The following is a 19,923-nucleotide window of genomic DNA, read 5'->3' as shown; positions in this document are numbered from 1 at the left end:
ACATGAGACCCTATGTCAACAAATAAAATTGTAAGATGCTTCTCTGTGGGATTGTTTAACATCATTTTCTGAAAATTTGTGCTCTTCAACTCTTACCACATCTTTACATAATCTATTGGGGGGGAAAATGTAACCACATGGAAAAGTTAAATAGATATGTGAATATAGGAAGTATACAGTGAATCTTTTTTTATAGTTTTCCTCCAATAAATATTATACTGTTGAACTACTGGTGTGTATATTTTTAAAGATAACAAGTGGATATAAACATTTTAGGTTCAATCTCCACAAATTTGTATTCCTACATTTTATGAAGCAAAAATATTTCCATTAAATATATTGACCTAAATTTAATAATTTTAAAATTCCTTACAGAATTAAGATGTGCTCTCAACATGCTTTAGGTTCTAGGTTCAATCCTGAGCAGAAAAAGGGGCAGAGATAATTTTTTAGTTTTGGGGGAAACTTCTTGGTAATTGTGGTATGCATGTCTCTTCAAAAGAAATTAATTGAACCATTTTTTGTAGCAGCATAAAATGTCTTCCTCTTCTTTGCATTGTCCAGCACAAAATAAAACATTTTTACTTACTCGATTTTATTCTTCTTATTCTAGATATAAAGCCTGAAAACCTCTTAATCAGCCACAATGATGTCCTGAAACTATGCGACTTTGGTGAGTTAAAAAGAAATCAAGCCCCAATAGTAACAGGATTATTTAATTTGCTACATGAGTAGCTTTTAAAGGTATATTAAAAGTAATCTTATATTTTGATTAAAATTAGTAGAAGAGCATTTATTTAGGTCATATGCTCACAGTTGATGACTGGGATAGCTTTGCTTTCTATTTATTGTATAGTATATTATCTACATATCAGACAATTATTTATTTAATGGATAATTTGAAGCAAATATTTGTGTGTCATATAAGAGTAATATACCATCAGCTAGGGAGATGGCAAGGGACACCTACGCCCTCTGCATCTGGGTGACAGTTGTATTGCTTGGTCTTTTGTGGAGCTCCTAGCAGTGGAACAAGGACCTGTCCTTGATGCATGAGCTGGCTCTTTGGAACCTATTCCCTATGGTGGGATGCCTCACCCAGCCTTGATGCAAGGGGAAGGAGCTTTGTTCTGCTTCAACTTGATATGTCATGATTTGTTGATTCCTGTAGGAGGCTTTATTCCATCTAAATGGGGATGAAGGAGGAATGTGGGGAAAGGGAACAGGAGGAGAGGAGAGAGGAGAAACTGTAGTTGGTATGTAAATGGCAACTCCTTAAAATATTATTGGGAGCTGGAGAGATGGCTCGGTGATTAAGAGTACTTCTTGCTCATGAAAAAGACATGGGTTCAGTTCCCAACTCCCACAAGGCAGCTCAGGACTACCTGTAACTCCAGTTCCAGGAGATCTAACTTCCCTCTTCTGGCCTACCCTGGTTACCAGGAGTATTGTCTATTGATGAGTTCCTATCTATAATTGTGATTACCTCCCAAAGTGTCAGCAGACTCTCTGTTCCTCGTACCCTATTTACTATGCCTCTATGATTCTACATTAAGGTTCAAGGTGACTGAAAATTAGAAAACAGGTATAAATACAAAAGAAATGCCTGCAGAACTGGTAATAATAGGAAAAGGGTACTGTTTCTCTAGCATTACTTTAAAAAGTTCAGGAAGTTCCTTCTGGCAGCACTCCATGTGGCATCCTATGTCCTGTGGGTCCTGTCAAAGACTTCCTAATTAATTCCCTTCCCTAGTAGAGAGGCAACTCCTTTGGCTTGAAGAGCCCCATTCATAATTATACATAGTTATTCATCAAATCCTTCAGTAAGAAGAACTGATTAGTTGAAGTTAGGGGCTTTGTCTTCTGCTGTTGTTGTTCGTTTCTTTCTTTCTTCCTTCCTTCCTTCCTTTCTTTCCTGTTTGACTTTAAGAAACAGTAATTTTTGCTTCTCCAACTGACAGGAACCTTAATTTTTACTTCAGTCTTAATGTTTTCATTCTCTATAACCCCTGGTGGTGAAAGTATTGCATTTGTTGAGTTCAATGGATAATTAATTTATCCTACTGTTTCATATTTTGGTCTTAAACCTTTGGAAAGAGTGAGGAACAAAAACAATGCTGGCATTTATAAGGTAATTAAGATACTCATAAGTCGCTTCTACAACATCAAGGGCTAAGAGTAATTTTCAGCCTACTTGTTTCTTTCAGTGCCAACTGTTAATTGTTTACTTAATGACTGGAACTGCTCAGCAACAGTAAATACACAATGCTATGTAGGTCTCACATAGCAGAATTAATGCTTGTGTGACTGACTTCTGGCCCTACTGAGCACTCAATTTTAAATTGAAAATTGTAGGAGATCCTATTTGAAAATACAGCTTCAAATGCTTTCAAAAACACACAGTGAATTTGAAAACATGAATCTCTTTAGTATGGAGGAAAGACTGAGCCTATAGCAAATTTGTCATGTGCTTTAACATATGAACATATTTCAAAAGACATTCTTAATAAGCAGCCAATTTAATATTAGTCATTATGTTCTTTTGGTATTCTTTGAAAGTGTTACTAGAGGTGAACTATTTTGCCAACCGGAAATTGCTATTCTTTCAGGTTTTGCTCGGAATCTCTCAGAAGGCAATAATGCAAATTACACAGAGTATGTGGCTACAAGGTGGTATCGGTCGCCAGAGCTATTACTTGGGTGAGTTACCTTTCTTAATAGAGAAGCCTATACACATTCATTGTTTCTTTATCATTTGCATTGGGATCACTTAAGGAAAATAAAAACTTGGGTTACTTAAATATATCAGTTGCATATTTGCTGTAAAAGACACACACACACACCTAAGAACTTGATGCTGAGAAACAAGCTTCATTTTATTTATCGCAGTTCTGAATACCTGTAACTTGACTCTTTTGGAGTCACTCTGATGGTAGCTAGTTGACTGGCAATGGACTGGAAGCTAGTTGTTGTAGAGGGCTTTGCCTTGTAGAGGGCTTTGCCTTGTAGAGGGCTTTGCCTGATGTCTGATATACCTTTTTTTTCTGCATGTGTGTGTCAGTGTGGAGGGGAGTGTATTGCACAGAGAGGCTAAAATGTCATTCTTCGGGCATCCAGTCACTTCTGGGAGACAAGTTTTCTTGCTGGCCTGCAATTCATCAGTTAGGCTAGCTAGGTTGCCTGGATAGTGAACCCCAGCGATCCAGCTGTCTCTGCCTTGCCAGTGCTGAAATTACAAGTATGCACCAGCATGCCTGACATTTTTGTGTATTCTAGAGACCAAATTCAGGTCCTTAGTTTTTGTAAGGCAGGTACTTTACTAACTGAGCCATTCTCCTAGCCCCTGGAAGAACATCATGTATCCATCATGACTTATCTTTCAGTAAGCTAGTCTAAGTTTCTAAATGTGATAGGAGAATTATGTGTATCATAATGTTCAGCCCTAAATCAAAGGTGCTTTCCAAGCCCCTGTTTGTATAGCATTTGCCTTATTGACCAAAGCAAGCCTCATGACCAAGCCCTAATTCAAAGTATGGAGAAACAAATCCTAGCTCTTTTTTTTTATGTCCATTGGGTCCCCTGGCACTGAAGTTACAGACAGTTGTAGCTGACATGTGGGTGCTAGGAATCGAACTTGGATTCTCTGGAAAGAACAGCCAGTGGTCTTAACCACTGAACCATCTCTCCAGCCCCACTACCTCTTAACAGTAGTATTAAAGACTTACAAGAGGATGGTGTAACATTCTGGCTTATCTGTTGATACATTAGACATGTTTAAGTTTACATTCAGCCTCTTGGCTAGACATGGGGTAAATACTGAAACAATTTTTAGTTTTCTTCTGAATGATGAAAACTTTGTTTGATGATAAGTGGGTATAAATTCATATTAGACCTACATTGCTGATTCTTTTCAGCCACATCTCTACATTCATCCACTTTGCTCATCTTTCCACTTTCAGTGTCCTGACATTCATCTGTTAATACCAGAAAATCTAAGAAGTTTCTTTTTAATGTATTTTAATTGACAGCCAAGAAGGAGCTTGAAGTCTGCATCTCCAACACATATTCTCATTCGTAATTTTCTACCTATCCTAGTTGTAGTATTTTTCTCATTTTTCATAGCCATAGTTCCTTCTTTGGAAACCAGTAACAGAGAAAGGAAACAACCTCTAACAAATAAAATTAGTCATGTTGGTAAATAATGAAAGCTACACCGATTGTAGGTTTTACCACATTTCTTTCATGTAACATATTTGTATCTGGAGGAATATGAGAAATTTAATTCCTAAGACATACCTTTTACATAATAGTAATATAAATTTCTGTAGTTCTTCTGAATAGCACCAGTGACTATATGTATTGCTCACTGAATATTTATTGAATGTTAACTATTAATTTTCTAATGTTTACCAGCCACCATCTGAGGCAATTCTTGATTTATGCCTGATCTAGGGTCAATAAGTATTAATGATGTCTTAAAACTTTTATTATTCTCTTAAATCAAAAGATTGCATTATCCTGCAAAGCAAATCATGGTTAGTTACCATCATTTGAATGAACCATGTTTTAGATTTCTGTGTTAATTTTTTTTTGGTGTGTGCATGCATGTGTGTGTGTGTGTGTGTGTGTGTGTGTGTGTGTGTGTGTGTGTGTGTGTATACATACCACCATGAATACATATGGGAAGGTCAGAGGTTGGCATTGGGTATCTTCCTGTATTATTCTCATTATTTCTTTGAGACAGGATGTTTTGCTGATCCTGGAGCTCATTTGGTTGGCTAGACTGGATGGGATGGTCAGTGAGCCCCCAGGATCATTTTGTCTCTGCTTCCTAATGCTGACATTATAAGTATAAGTATAAGTATGGGTACTAGAGATAAAAACTCATGTTCTCATGCTTGCTTAGCAAGCCCTTTTCTCATTAAGCCATCTCCCCAGCTTCTTGTCCTAATTTTTGATCATTGACTTAGGATTGTTTTTTCTTTGTATACATTTGCATTTCTCCTGTGTATCTTTGTGGATCACTGGGCTGTATTGTATTCTCTTGAGGGGTTTGTAATTTGAATTTAGAGGACACTATTTGCCAATGAAGAGTAGGAAGTAGATTATTCTTAGAACTGCAACCAAGAGTCCAAGTATGGCAGAAATCTTTAAAATGTGATTTTTGTCTATAAAATAGACTCATGAAGTGTGTTACAAGGATACTTTATTATGAATCTTTAGAGAATATTTGTTCTCTAGAGGTACACATTGGAAAACTGGAGTTATGTTTAGATATATTTGATAGTTGCTAAAAGTAGATAAGCACATCACAGCCAACTTGAGTTCAGTTGAATTGTCATGTTGTAGTTTAAGTTCCATACTATTTGTGTAAAAATTTCATTGAAATCAGTTGGTATTTGATTTTATATTAAAAGTCTCATGTTTATACATTCCGAGGACTTTGTTCTTGATGTCCAAAATAGTTTCAGCATGAAGTATTCAAATTAGATGATAGGATTAAATTGTCTTGTCACAAGCATGAGATTTTTTTTCATAGGTTTCTTATTGTAGTACCAGTAAGACAGGTTTTCTTTATCTCAAATAGTATTTTTAAATATGTTTAATTGCCCAGAAAGCTACCAAAAATGTCTAAATGATCTTTCCTCATGGTTTTATTTTTTGTATGGGGAAGGAAATGGGATTAATGAAATACTGAGTTATTGCAGTAACTTATATTAACCTAAATATATTCTGTATGCTAATATTGCTTTAGTTTAAATTTTTATATATCATTATGGCATTCTAGAATTTCATTTGGATTATTTATGTTTGAAACTATATATACAGTTTTTGTTTAAACTGTCATAAATAATTTTGTTTTAGGCTTTAGGTACCAAGCTTTAAGGCTGTTTTGGGGAGCCTTAGATTTTCATTTATGGCCTCCATTTGGAGCAAACTCTCTTTGTAAAGCTCTCTAGTGACTTGGGTCGTAAAAGAGAGCTACAAACCCTTAAGTACATTAAAACATTATTTGATAGAAGTAGCTATCAGCATGCCTCACACAAAATACAGTTATATTCAAGTAACTCATCTTAGCTGTTTGTAAATTGTGATACTAAGCAATCAGAAGTTAAATAACATCCAGACCTAAACTTAAAGTGTAATTGTTTGGAAATACATCTCTTGGGAACATTACATTCCCTATGTGGGGTATTCTTACCCAATGTATATACTCCACTAGTGTTCAAGATATACCTAGATTTAAAATTAGTATATACTAACTCAATTGTGTTTAAATTGATTTCTTTTTCAGTGTGGGTTATGGACTTGACTACTGAATTTTTATGTAGGTAGCTCTAATTCCTTCTTTCCAGTTTCACTTTAACTAGTGGCCCTTTTAAATTCCTTAAGTACATGCATGCATGTTTTAAATCTTGAATTGGTCCAAAATAAATTGAGACTTATTAAACCATTTTGTATCTTCAGTTGCTAAGATCACCTCTTCTTTTGCTTTGCTTTTCAGAGCTCCCTATGGAAAGTCTGTGGACATGTGGTCAGTGGGTTGTATTCTTGGTGAGCTTAGTGATGGACAGCCCTTATTTCCTGGAGAAAGTGAAATTGACCAACTCTTTACTATTCAGAAGGTGCTAGGACCACTTCCATCTGAGCAGATGAAGCTCTTCTACAGTAATCCTCGTTTCCATGGGCTCCGGGTAAGAGGCTTTGCTAAAATTCAAAATGGAATCAATCTGGCAGTATTTAACGTGCTGTTCATTGCATAGTGGAATGCTAAGTTACACATTGCACACTTTTTCCTTCCCATCACAGTCTTTTTAATTCTCACTATAATATTTTATTTCTGAATTCTATATAGTATTTGATAAATTTAAAAATGGCCACATTTGGAAAGCATAAGCTGCTAATGTCTTTTTTTCTAATTTGTAAAGTTTGATTTTTCAAAATCTTTTTAGCATGTACATTATTTTATTTCAAACCCTTCTTACACTCTTTCTTCATTCAAAAATTTAAGCATCTCCAAAATATAGAAAGGTGCTGTTGTTTACTTAGGTGAATGTATTTATGGTGACTTAAAGATGGCCATGAGTACTTGCATTCTACAGATTTAGTGGGTCTGCTCCACAGATATTTCTTGCACATTGACAGTGGAACATTAAATCTTTGTAGGAGTCAGAGCCTTGGGCAGATTTTCTTAGACTTGCTGCCTTTGTGCAAAACTTATTTGCTGAGAATATAATGAAAAAAAAAATTCAAAGCCATGAATTTTTTCCAAATGAGGAACATGTAACTGCCACAGGTACCTCATCAGAATGATGAGTGATTTATAGACTACTCATTTCCATCTATCCCCAAAAGCAGCTTAAGTTTTTAAGCACTTCTTGGAACCATTGTGTCAATTTGCAGTCATTGTAGAAACTACTAAACAATTTCATCATACCTTCTTTTAGCTCCTTTTCCAGTACAAATGCATGATTCTCGAGCTATGCTATTATGTTTTTAAAGTATTTTTAAACTTTGAAAATATTGTATATTCATACAATGTATTTTCAACCATGTCCAATTACCATTACCTTCCTCCAACACGCCCTAGGGTCTCCCCACCTTATCTTCCTCTAAATTTTATGTCCTCCATTATTTTTGCCCTTGTTTTTATTGATAACCTCATGAGTCAAGTTAGTGCTTCTCATGTGTATATGAGTGACCTACTAGCAGCTTTGACCCCAAAGGAATATGACCCCTCTTCCCTCAGCAACCATCAACTATCATGTTATGACAAATTCATGATATCTCTTGCCATTTGTAAAGCACTTTGTTTTTTATCTTTGAGAACACTACTGCTCACATGTAAATCTACAACACAGCCCCAGCTCCTACTGAGATCAGCACTATTGGAAGAAATGAACAAAGTTAGGTGTATATAGTTTTTCATTCCTCTCTCTCCTTTTTCCTCTCACTTCCTCTTCCAAATGTTCCTAAGTTACTTTAGACTACTTTTTCTCTTTTTATTTTTGCTTGTATCAGCCAAATTGTGACCATTGATTAGTTTACAGGTAGTATGTAGTTCAACCAATTAGTTCAACAGTTTTAGAACATTTCTTACACTAGATGCTGAAAATGTGACAATAAATAGGATGTGCTCTTGGTGTAACAGAAAGGCAAATATTATATTCACAAATAAAATAAAGGTAGTCATAATTAATTAATTTCTGTTTTCACTGAGAATCATTGCATGATCTCTGTCATATCCTGTGAGGCCTTGCGTGATTGGGGCCCTTTGGTTCTCTGACCTTGTCTCATACCTGTCTCCATTCGCCTCCCTCCAAATTCTCCACACTTGCCTATTCTTTGACCTCTATAGGTATCCCAAGGGTATGGTACTTCTGAAATGAACTTGGAACAAGCACTTTCTTCTTCTGGGAACATTTTTGTCTTGCATGTCCTCTTCTTGTTCAATAATTCAACCCAGAGTCTCTCCTCTCTCAGATGATTCTTCATGATTTCCCCTATAGTACTTTTCTTTCCTCCAATCATACCACTGAACATAGCATGGATTTTTTTTAGTAGTTTTTCAAGACAGGGATTCTCTGTGTAGCCCTGGCCGTCCTGGAACTAGCTTTGCAGACCAGGGTGGCCTTGAACTCACAGAGATCTGCCTCCCCCTACCTCCCAAGTGCTGGAATTAAAGGCATGTGCCACCATGCCTGGCCTACATGGAATTATTTCATCTTTTTGTAAGTTTACCAAGGATATAAATTGTCTATGGTATCAGTTTAGTACTTAATGTTATACTAGATGCTAGAACACTAAAAATAGAGCCCAGGACACATTGTCTTGGTTTCTTTCCCTTTTGCTGTGATAAAATACCCTGACAAAAGCAACTTAAGGGAGAGAGAGTTTATTTGGGCCTAGAGTTACGATTACAGTCCATTGTGGTGGGGAAGTCACAACTGGGAGAACTTGAGGGAGCTGGTCACAGTGTGTCTTCAGTCAAAAAGCAAAGAGATACAAACTATTGCTCAGTTCCCTTTCTCCATATTATATAGTCCAGGAATGGCCCTGCCCACAATTAAAGTGGGCCTTTCCACATCAATTAAGATAATCAAGACAAGCATGGAGGCCCCTCTTCCAGGAAATTCTAGATTTATGTCAAGTTGACAGTTAACACTTAACCATCACTTGTGTGGTAGACACTGACTGAGTGGATGAGTCTGTGCCATCAGCACTCAAATTCAATTGCATTTCATTTTTCTCTGCTCCTAATGCTTTTATCCCATCATCCTGACCTGAGCTTTGAGTTAGTTTCAAACTGATCTCTTCAACTTTCTCTCAAAATACACATTTAAATCTGTCTCCATTTTGGTTAACATTTTCTGTGATTTCTGTTAAAAGTTAGACTCTTTCCAGTAGCAGTAAAGGCCCTCCAGCCTCAGCATCACCTGTCCTGATCTCTTTCCTATGTTCTCAGGCCACCGAGGATCTCCCACCATTTGTTTGACATAGCATGTGTCTTCTGTAGTACCACACTGTCGCATCTCTAGTGCTCTGAGCTCTGACCTAGGCACCAGTGAATCCCTTCTAGAGTATTCGTCTAGGTTGTACCAAGCTCCTGTAGCACCCTGATCACATTTCTCTTTTCTGTCACACCCATTGCATACTCGTTGAAAATATGCCTCCTTACCAGACTCATGAATTTCTTGAGGAATGAAACTGCTCCATTCATAATAGCACTTCTAAAATGCAATCTCCTAGATTTCAAAGTGTTGAATATATATTTGGCTGAAGGATCATAATATCATTAAACTTGGTCTACTAGTTGATTTATTACAGGCCTAAGTTAGAAGGTCTATGCCACAGAATCTGAATGGTGAGCAGATTTTGACATTTCTAGACCTACTCAGTAACTTAGAAACTAAGAAATTAAGACATTTCCTTTTCTTTATCCCTCCCAACTTTATTTTTTCTATTAGTTATCATGCAAAATAATTTTCTTTGTAGTTACATATGTATATCATTGTACCTTGCTCTTATTCATCACCCACATTGCCCTCCCCCATCCTTCCTCCTACCCTCTTTTGATGGTTCCTTTAACCTACCTCTATTCTTCTTACTTTACACACACACACACACACACACACACACACACACACACACACACACCTAAATTCTGCATATGAAAAGAAACGTGATACATTCTTTCTCTCCCCACTATCCTGGCTTATCTCATCTCCCTCTCTGTCAGACCTCTCTCTTCTGCCTCATAGTGAAATCTACATCCCACATATGAAAGGAAAGGTTGTATTTGCTTTCTTGAATGTGCCTTATTTTATTCTACATGATTATCTTCTATTCATCTATTTCTTTACAGCTGACATGGTTTCAATTGCTTAATGACCGAATAAGATTCCATTGTGCATATATGTCATGTTTTACCTATTCATCTCTGGTAGGCATCTAGGCTGGATCTGTATCTTAGCTATTGTGAACAGTGCTGCAGTAAGTATGGCTATTCTGGTAACTCTGTGTTGTGTCATTTTCAATTCCTTTTGAGAAGATACCCAATAATGGTGTAGCTGATAGCTCAGAGGGTAGTTTCCTGCTTTTTTGAGGACCCTCCACATTAATTTCTGTAGTAGCTATACAAGTTTACATTTCTATTAGCAGTGACTATGGGTTCCTCTTTCCCCACAACCTCACCGGCATTTGCTGTTGTTTTCTTAAGCTTGACTCAAGTAAGAGAGAATCTCAAGACAGTTTTAATTGGCATTTCGCTCATGGCCATTGTTGTTGAACTTTTTTTTCAAACATTTATTGGCTTTTTGTATATCTTATTTTGAGAAATGTATTCAGTTCATTTACCCATTTGTCAATTGAATGAATGATCTAGAATTTTTTTTGTTTTTGTTTATGTAGTTCTTAATATATGCTAGATTTTTGTTTTTGGTTTTTGGAGACAGGGTCATACTAAATGTAATCCAAACTGCCTTGCCCTTGTGATTTTGACATCTCCAGTGCAGGTATTATAAGCTGTGCTCATGCCACACAGATATGAGAGTTTCATAGAGGAAAACAAAACAAAACCAAAACTACTAATATAAAACACATACTGAATTAATAACTAAACTATAAATTTATAGGAAAGCATAATGCACTGCATTCCACTTCATTGTTCTGCGTCTAACATATTTCATTGTGATTTGTACCATGAGCATGTCATGCATTCTGGAAAGTTAGAAATCATATCTGACATTTCATTAGAACAGTTTTATAGCAGATTTAAAATTTAAGGTGGGTCTTTGAAGAATAAATCGCTTTTGAATTAGATGCCACATTCAAATTTAGAGGACCCACAAAATCATCTTTTTCTCTTGTGTCTGTAGTCCTGTCTGTTCACAGATCTCCTCACTAAACAGCAGTGTCTATAGAATGCTAGATTCCTTGTGGCAGCTCTAATATCCTTTGAGGAGATTGCTGCTTCTGGGACAGTTTGATTTTTATAGCCTTTACTATATTTGCATTTTAGTCTGAAGTGTTCATGGTGTCTTAACAAAATTTGTGCAGTCAATTTAGAGGTTTAATGTCTAATGTCTTTTAAGGGTAAAGTTTTCCTTTATATTTTGAAACTGTCTGTGACACATAGCCAAGCAAAAAGGGTCCATGAACTACATTTGCTGCAAACCAAAAAAAAAAAAAAAAAAAAAAAAAAAAAAAAAAAACCAGTAACAAATCCAGCATAAGTGTATTTGGATTCACTTGTATAGAGACTGGAAAATATATAACATGTCATTCTACTTATGTTCATTATTTGGAAAAATAATTATGTTTGGAAAAATAATTACATTGTACCATAGTGGAAGTAAACTATTAGAGTGCCTGTATTTACTACCATCAGTAACTTCCAAAAGCTATTTCATTGTCTGTTTTTTCTTCACATGTGATAGGTTATGATGAAGATGAAATTATCTATGAAAAATGTCCTAAGGGCCAGGGTGTATCTGTGTAGTAGAGTCCTTGACTAGCATGCTCACAGCCCTGACTTCCATCTCTAGCACTGCAAGTGAACAAAAGGCCCAGACCAGGGCATAGTGTATAGACAGTGCTCAGTAAAGAGGTACTCACATTGTATTTTATTAGCCAAATGATTAAGAAAGTAAAAACCTAGGATATAGTTTTAAATTGTATGCACAAGCTTTGGCACTGTGTTGAATTATCTCATGTTAACATAGCATATTTCATTCAACAGAATATACATTATATTTCTAAGTTGAGAGTTTGCCTAGTCATTTTTTAGTTTTTTATATATTTTAAGATTATAATGTAATTAAATCATTTTCCCCTGCCTTTTTCCTCCCTCCAAACTCTCCTATTTATCAGTCCTTGCACTCTTTTCAAATTCACGGCCTCTTTTTCCATTAATTGTCGGTGTGTGTGTGTGTGTGTGTGTGTGTGTGTGTGTGTGTGTGTGTGTTCTTATTTATAACATGCTCAACCTATATATTGTCATTTATATATATATATGTTTTTCAGGGCTGACCAAAGTTTGGTTTGGTATAACTAATTTGTGTGCTCTTTTCTGGGAAAAGCTATTTCTCCTGCTGTCAACATTCCTTAGTTGTCTGTAGTTTCTTGTACAGGGTTGAAGAAGCCATGTTAACTTTCCTTGTCCACATTAGCATGCCTGTTTGTGTACCTCTTGTTCAGACATTTAGGCAGTCATGTTGGTGAGACTTTATGCATGTAGCTTCTGACATTACTAGTAGACACAATCTCACAGAGAATTCCCTGTCCTGGTCAGTTTTGTTTATTGTGATCTTTCTAAGACCTTTTAGCATTCAGAATTAATTGTCTTATCAGTGAAATGTCATTCGTGGGGAAAGAACAGAATGGTATATGGTACAATAATATGGACCTTAGAAGAAAAGTCTGTATTAAAATGTGCTGGTAGAAAGTCTTCTATCATAGCATGGCTGGTGCCCCACCCTGTAGGCTGATAGTTAATGCTTAAATATCATCAATAGAAACTTCAGCTCCCTTGGGAGAGGTATTTCTATTTAGAAAGAATGTGGGTTTGTATCATTAATTAAGTAGCTTTCCTTGAACCAGTTATTTGAACTTTGGATCATCATTTTCCTCATCTCTGAAATGTAAGGATTATAATACTCAAAATGCTTTGCACAACATTACTTCCCTGTCTTTCTTTCAAAGTTGAGTTCAACATATCCATAGGTTCTTCTACAGCCTCGGGTTCTCACTATGTATCCCAGGCTGGCCTTGAACCCAAGATCTTCCTGCTTCGACCTTTTTGAGTGCTGAGACTACAGGTGTATGCCACCATGCATGCCTGGCTTTTGCCTCTCATTTACAGATTCACAGTTAATCGATTCCCTTTTTTTTCAAGTGTGTCTCTTGCCCTACAGAATGTAATATAGGGATAGCACTATAAATATGTCTTAGTATTTTGCTTGATTATACTATATAGTTAGTCTCTCTGTCCTTTTATTCAGCATGTTTAAGAATGTTTTACTTTTAAATGTCCCTATATTGGTATAAAGGAAATATATATTATAAGAAAACTAGCACTCAACATTTGGAAGGTGTATAAATGCTTGAGTTGTGCTAGTGTCTTCCTAAGTGCTTCCATACCACTCAAGATATTGACAGGTGTGAATTGGTAGAAGAAAAGATACATCATCAAAAGCTTCAACCCCTCTTACTTTATTTAGAAATGAATTTGTTGATCTAAGTATCTATGTTTGCCTTAAGTTACAGTTTTACAATAAGATTTTTAAAATAGATCATTTGAAGAGTATATTGAAAACAATAATAGGACAGGTGCCCAAACTCACATTTCAAATGGAGCTTTTTGGGTTCTAGCCTATTGCTGCCTTTTTGCCTTTCTTATATCTCCATTTTCAGGAGTAAATTACATACTCTTGTGGAAAGGCCAAGACATCTTTATATGATATCATATCATAGCCCTTCTGTTAGTTTTCCAGTCTGTCAGTATTGAGAACTGTCTGTTGAACCAGACAGTTTGTCTATAAATTGTTTTAGAAACAAGTTGTATAAGCAGACAAGAGTCTATTAAATATATAAGCTCAGACTTTTATTCATTTTGCAAGCTTCAATATTGTCTGTCTAGTTTTAGATATCATCTTTCACCTGTAAGTTTTCCCAATATTTAATATTTGGTCTTGTTAATTCATATCTAAAATATATAGACATGAAAATTAATACACAAATAGTAATTTGACTTGGATTGACACTAGGGCAATGATTTCTGTACAAACACTGCATTGTATAACCCCCACAAATGTATGTACACATATCCTTCTCCAAATGCTAACATCCATGCTGTGTTATCCTTCCAGTTTCCAGCTGTTAACCATCCTCAGTCATTAGAGAGAAGATACCTTGGAATTTTAAATAGTGTTTTACTTGATCTTATGAAGGTAAGAAAAGTGTTTTTTTTCTACAAAATAAAAATCCTTTGGTTTTTGGATTCTCCTCTGCCTACTTGGGACCATAGCCTGCTTTTATGAATTAAATATTTTGCTAGTAGATGATTAATGGGAAGCATGTCATGTTAAAAGGCATGTAATTTATTTATAATTGCAACAGGAATCTGGTGTTGTCTCAGTCCATCTAGAGAGGAGCATGTAATCCCTAAATTATTTTCCTAAAATGGGCAGAATAATGAAAATCTGTTGGCACTCAAGAACTACTCACACTTACATTTTAAAACAAATCATAAAGTGAATGTTGTAAGACAAAGGATTCTACAACTATTTTTATACAACATTGAAGGCTACTCATGGTTTATGTAGATTTAATCAGTGAATCTAATTCTTTTGTTTCCTCTGACTGGGCCTCTTCTCACCTAGATGGATTGCTCTTTCTGATCAGATGTATCAGGATCACTACTAACATCATGATCTAAGTGTTCCTCCCATCAAAAGACAGCCTACTCCAAACTACTAAAAACATCCTCAAAACTCTCTTTTTAAGATTTATTTATTGTGTGTGTGTTTTGTCTGCATGCCATGCAGCGCCTACAGAGGCCAAAAGAAGGCATCAGGTCCCCTGGAACTGTAGTTACAGGCTGATGTGAGCTACCATGTGGATGCTAGAAATCAAATCCAGGTCCTCTGGAAGAGGAGGCAGTGCTCTTAACCACTGTGCCACCTCTTTTTTTTTTTAATTTATTTATTTATTTTTATTTAATTTTATATGACAAAGTCCAATTAAATGAAAACAAACATTTATACACAATATTTGGGAATTTGGGCGTCGTTCTTTCCAAACTACTTCCTGCTGGTAAGGGGCGCTGTCTTGGGGGATTCGAAGAAGATTCAGATATCCTAGCTATAGTCTTGTGCCACCTCTTTATACCCAAAATTATTTATTAAAGATTTTCTTGCTGGACATGGTAGCACATGCTTGTAGTATCACAATTTGGGAGGGTGAGATAGGAAGACCACCCTAAGTTTGAGGCTAGCTTGAGCTATAAAGATCCTGTCTCAAAAATAAGCAAGCAAGCAAAGTTTTTTTTTCTACCTCAATAGAACGTAGTCCCTAGAGTAAAAACTACTTTTCATATTTTCCCAATTTGTAAATGTACATACAAACATTGATGGTTTCAGAGTAGAACTTCAATGCTTGATTATGAATCAGGTTTGTTTTATGCCCACTCACTCAGCTATCAAAATGTGGGGGCTACATTGTGTTTAAAATCTTTAAAAGACACACAGCGTAGGGACAAGTTACTGAGCTGTGTTCTTAGAACTTTGTTGTGTTTTAGGGCATGTTTACCTCAGTCCCAGGGAACAGTGTTAGTAGGTTTGGGGGCAGATGTGGAGGAAGGGCATTGGCATTTGAGAGGCCAAATAACTTGCAACCTTTCTACAGATACACAGCATTCATTAACCTATAATGGATTTCGAAATCTCACAGTAAAGCATTTCTGTCTGAACATTTCCCAAATTTAATTAAATACCAAATACTATATTGCATAAAACTCCAATAAAGTACTGATGTTATTAACACAGATAAAGAACTGCTATTTTGTTCTAATGAACCCTCAACACACAATTTAATTAGACATAAATTATTAGGTAAATCAGTTGGCTTTTGCTAATACCTTCTTTCATGTAGCCAATACTTGTTAATTCGGTCTTTACTCATTTAGTAAGTTTTAAAATATAAGTATAACAGAGTAGAAAAATTGAATTAAATACAATTTTATGTCTTTTTTTTCTTTAGTTAAAAATGCAATGAGATTAATGAGAAAAGAGGCCATTCATTAATTTGAAGGAGAGTGGAGAGGGCTATATGGAAGGGTTTGGAGGGAGGAAAGGACTTGGAAAGTAAACATTCCAATGCCTATTATTTGATGTGTTTATTGACACTGTTCTCTAAAAGTAAGCAAGTGTTTTTATTGAAATACTAATTCAGGAGCCTGGAGAGATGGCTCAGTGTACTGACTGCTCTTCCAGAGGACCCAGGTTCAGTTTCCAGCATCCACATGGCAGATCACAACCATTTTTAACTCCAGTTCTGGGGGATCAGATGCCTTCTTCTGACCACTGCAGGCACATGTATGTATAGACATACATTATGCAAACCACATGTGTGCACACATGTACTACCCATTAAAAAGTACTCAAATTATGTCTACATTTCTGAGTTTTTATAAATGTAAACAAGATTTTGTTACCTTACCTGGATTGAGACATAGAAACTTAGTTAATATCTTAGAAGCCTCCTTTAGATCCTTCCTAGGCTGTACCTTCCTGGCCCACTCATAAACCATAATTTTGATTTCTGTCACTGATTAACATTGCCTAATTATTATTGAATTATATGTGTACACACACCCATATCACCATCCTTTTCAAAATGAAAAGCCTCCATTTTCCTTCCAGTTAGTCTCTTTGCTGCTCCCTAAATGTATGTTAATTGTGTCCACATCTAATACTTAAAATGTTTATCTAATCTTATACCCCTTTATAGCTGCCATTTTAGTAGAGATACAACCACTAGAATTAGTACACACCCATATCCTTAATAATTTTAAAAATAACTGCAATAATTGTATTCATGTTATTTTAAAAAAAATGATGATGCCTCTCCCCACATGCTAAATATTTTTAACTGTTAGCTAGGTAAATTTCATACTTTCCTTACATGGTGTGCATGCTTTAAAGTAATGGTATTCATATTCATAGCATATGAATATAGCTTTTGTGTATACAATAACTTCTACATGATATTGTAGAAGTTAAAACAGCACCAACATTCATGAAACGTCATAGATGTTTTGAATTTAAAAAGACTTCTTAGGGGCTGATTGTTTTTTTTAATGAGCGCCTTATATTTGAAACCATTTTATTAGTAGCTGTTGGAAATACTAGTTAAAACCATCACAGTTCAGTTTTTGTTCTATAAGGGAGAAAAAAAGATATAAGTTTGCAATCGTGTCTGGATTAATATAGACATAAATTCACTTACATGTAATTAGTGGTTGAGTTTGAATAATTAGAATCTTTGGATCAAAATAAATACATCAGTATCTGGTAGGACCAGAATTGAAATGTTCTGTGCTGCTAGTTTGAAATTAAAGTCTGGCTTATTGGAAGCAACATTGCTCTCAGTAGTTAACTAAAGATATTAGTTATGAATGAGACAAAACTGACCTAGAAGTGAATTTGTAAATGTTGGAATTTTACCCTTTTTCTGAGAGAAAATGAACACATACCTAGAAGAGTGAATTTCAGAACTTTATTATGTTGTGTTAGGATATGTTGGTTATTTATTTAGATATTGGATCATTTTACAAATCAGAATAAAAAATCCCATCCAGCTAAAATAAATAATTTTGGGTGAAAATATTTCAGTTGTGAAAATTCCATTGCATTCAACATAAAGCAGGGTTAGTGTCTTAATGAACAAAGAACACTTAGAACTAAGTAAGGATGGCTACAGAAACAGGAAAATGAATGAAAAGAATATGTAAGTAACATCTGTAAGAGAGACTGGAGCAATGACTCAGTGGTTAAAGGCACTCGCTGTTCTTGCAGTGGACCCATATTTGTTTCCTAGCACCTATATTGGATAGCACACATCCACTTATAACTTCAGTTCCAGGGATCCATGTCCTTTTATAGCCTCCGAGGGCAACTGCACACACACCCACACATGCATATACACACACTAGTAATTTTAAATAAAAAAAACTGTGAGCTAGCATCTTTTAAGTATCTGATTTACAACTACTAAGAAGAATGAGAATGCCTATTGTTGGTGAAGGTACCTAGAAATTGATAGACTCCTATTCTTTTTGAGAAGAGTATAATTTGAGACAAACTTCCTAAGTGGTAATTTAGCAAGCATGGAGAAAAGATTCTTTAGAGTTATGCATTCATACCAGTGCCACCTTTCAGAGTCCATTCGATTTCAAGTGGAGTTGGATTTTTTTGTTTGTTTGTTTGTTTTGGTTTGTTTGTCATAGTACTAACCATAAATGAAAAGTGGCTAGCATTCAAATGTCTAGTAGTAGGATGCTTGCTAAGTAAATTATAATAGATCTATATCACAAGCTTCCACTCAATCATTTAAAGCCTTGGTGTAAAGTCTGAGGATGTAGCTTAGTTGTAATGCACTTGCTTAGTATGCACAAAGCCTTGCCTTCAATCCTCACCCTTCCCAAAAATCGTATTGTAAAAAGGAAAAAATGGGAGTATTTGTCATTTGGAAATTCTGGAAACAAAATATAAAGTATACACACAATTAAAGCTCTGTACCTTATGGAATGAACATCATATGCTAAGTGGAAGGGAAACTAAATACATACAGTTACATGCTTACAGCTATTGGGGTAAAATTAAAGGAATCAGATGAAAGTATGTGCAGAATATACCTCATGTATATAATGTACTTCATGTATAATGTATGGGAACTAGTGATCTGAGCTATCTCCAGAGAGAATAACTGGGTATCTTGAAGACAGTAGAAAGATGAATAATGCAATTATTTTTAAATGTTTAAGTTATATGTTTTTGTATAAGTAAGTGGAAAGAATGGGATCTAAAAACAAGTGTATATCATGAGCCATGTATTATAGCAAAAAGACTATATATGGTGTTCACAAGCAGGGTTAGAATGATTTCTACCAGGAGGATTTTAATTGTGAGATTGTGGGTGATTTGGATGATTTTTTTTTCTTTCCTTGAGCTACTGTTGCTAGGTATTTTGCAGTGACCACATATTTCCTTTCTAGGAAGAAAAGATAGGGTCATTAGAAAATTTTAAATTCATCTTTGTTCTTTCTATTCCTATAATTTTCTTTCCTAAGAATTTACTAAAGTTGGACCCAGCTGACAGATACTTGACAGAGCAGTGTTTGAATCACCCTACATTTCAAACCCAGAGACTTTTGGATCGCTCTCCTTCAAGGTCAACGAAAAGGAAACCTTATCATGTGGAAAGCAGCACATTGTCTAATAGGTAAATATTCCCTTCTAAGGAAATACAAATGCAGGCATGGTCTTATAAGTAGGTGGAGGAGGTGGCTGCTAAAATTATGCAATTAGCGAAAAGAAGGAAAGCCCTCTTTATTCAAAAATATCTTCTGCATGTCTATTACATGATTCAGAACTATAATTAAAGAGTTGTGTGGGACTCTTGAAGACTTTCTTGTACTTAACAAGTATATGATGGAGACCTGTGTGTTCCCTTGGAAAGATAGCATTGAGTTAGCAACTCAGTTTCCAGCATCACAGACAGCATTAAGCATTAACCTAGCAGATTTTGTGTAAATGACAGGGGAAAAGGGTTCCTGAAAGGAAAAGAAGATACTGAACGCATGTGGGGGGATACTGCAACTGAACCTCTTTAGAAGGGTTTTGGGATTTTAATGTTCTTGCC

General features: G+C 35.6%; 1 protein-coding gene across 1 annotated transcript in view; it reads left to right on the top strand.

The window, feature by feature from the left end:
• Positions 1 to 19,923, top strand: part of Cdkl5 (cyclin dependent kinase like 5) — a 115,353-nt gene that overhangs the window by 64,371 nt on the left and 31,059 nt on the right. Inside the window, exons 6-10 of the mRNA XM_051179371.1 lie at positions 614 to 673; positions 2,610 to 2,700; positions 6,506 to 6,695; positions 14,370 to 14,450; positions 19,352 to 19,503. Coding sequence (XP_051035328.1) covers positions 614 to 673; positions 2,610 to 2,700; positions 6,506 to 6,695; positions 14,370 to 14,450; positions 19,352 to 19,503 — 574 coding nt within the window. The remainder of the gene's footprint in view (positions 1 to 613; positions 674 to 2,609; positions 2,701 to 6,505; positions 6,696 to 14,369; positions 14,451 to 19,351; positions 19,504 to 19,923) is intronic.

The sequence above is a fragment of the Phodopus roborovskii genome, unplaced genomic scaffold, assembly GCF_943737965.1.
Source record: "Phodopus roborovskii unplaced genomic scaffold, PHOROB, whole genome shotgun sequence".
NCBI classification, from domain to species: domain Eukaryota; kingdom Metazoa; phylum Chordata; class Mammalia; order Rodentia; family Cricetidae; genus Phodopus; species Phodopus roborovskii.
This window is presented reverse-complemented; position numbering and strand designations above follow the sequence as displayed.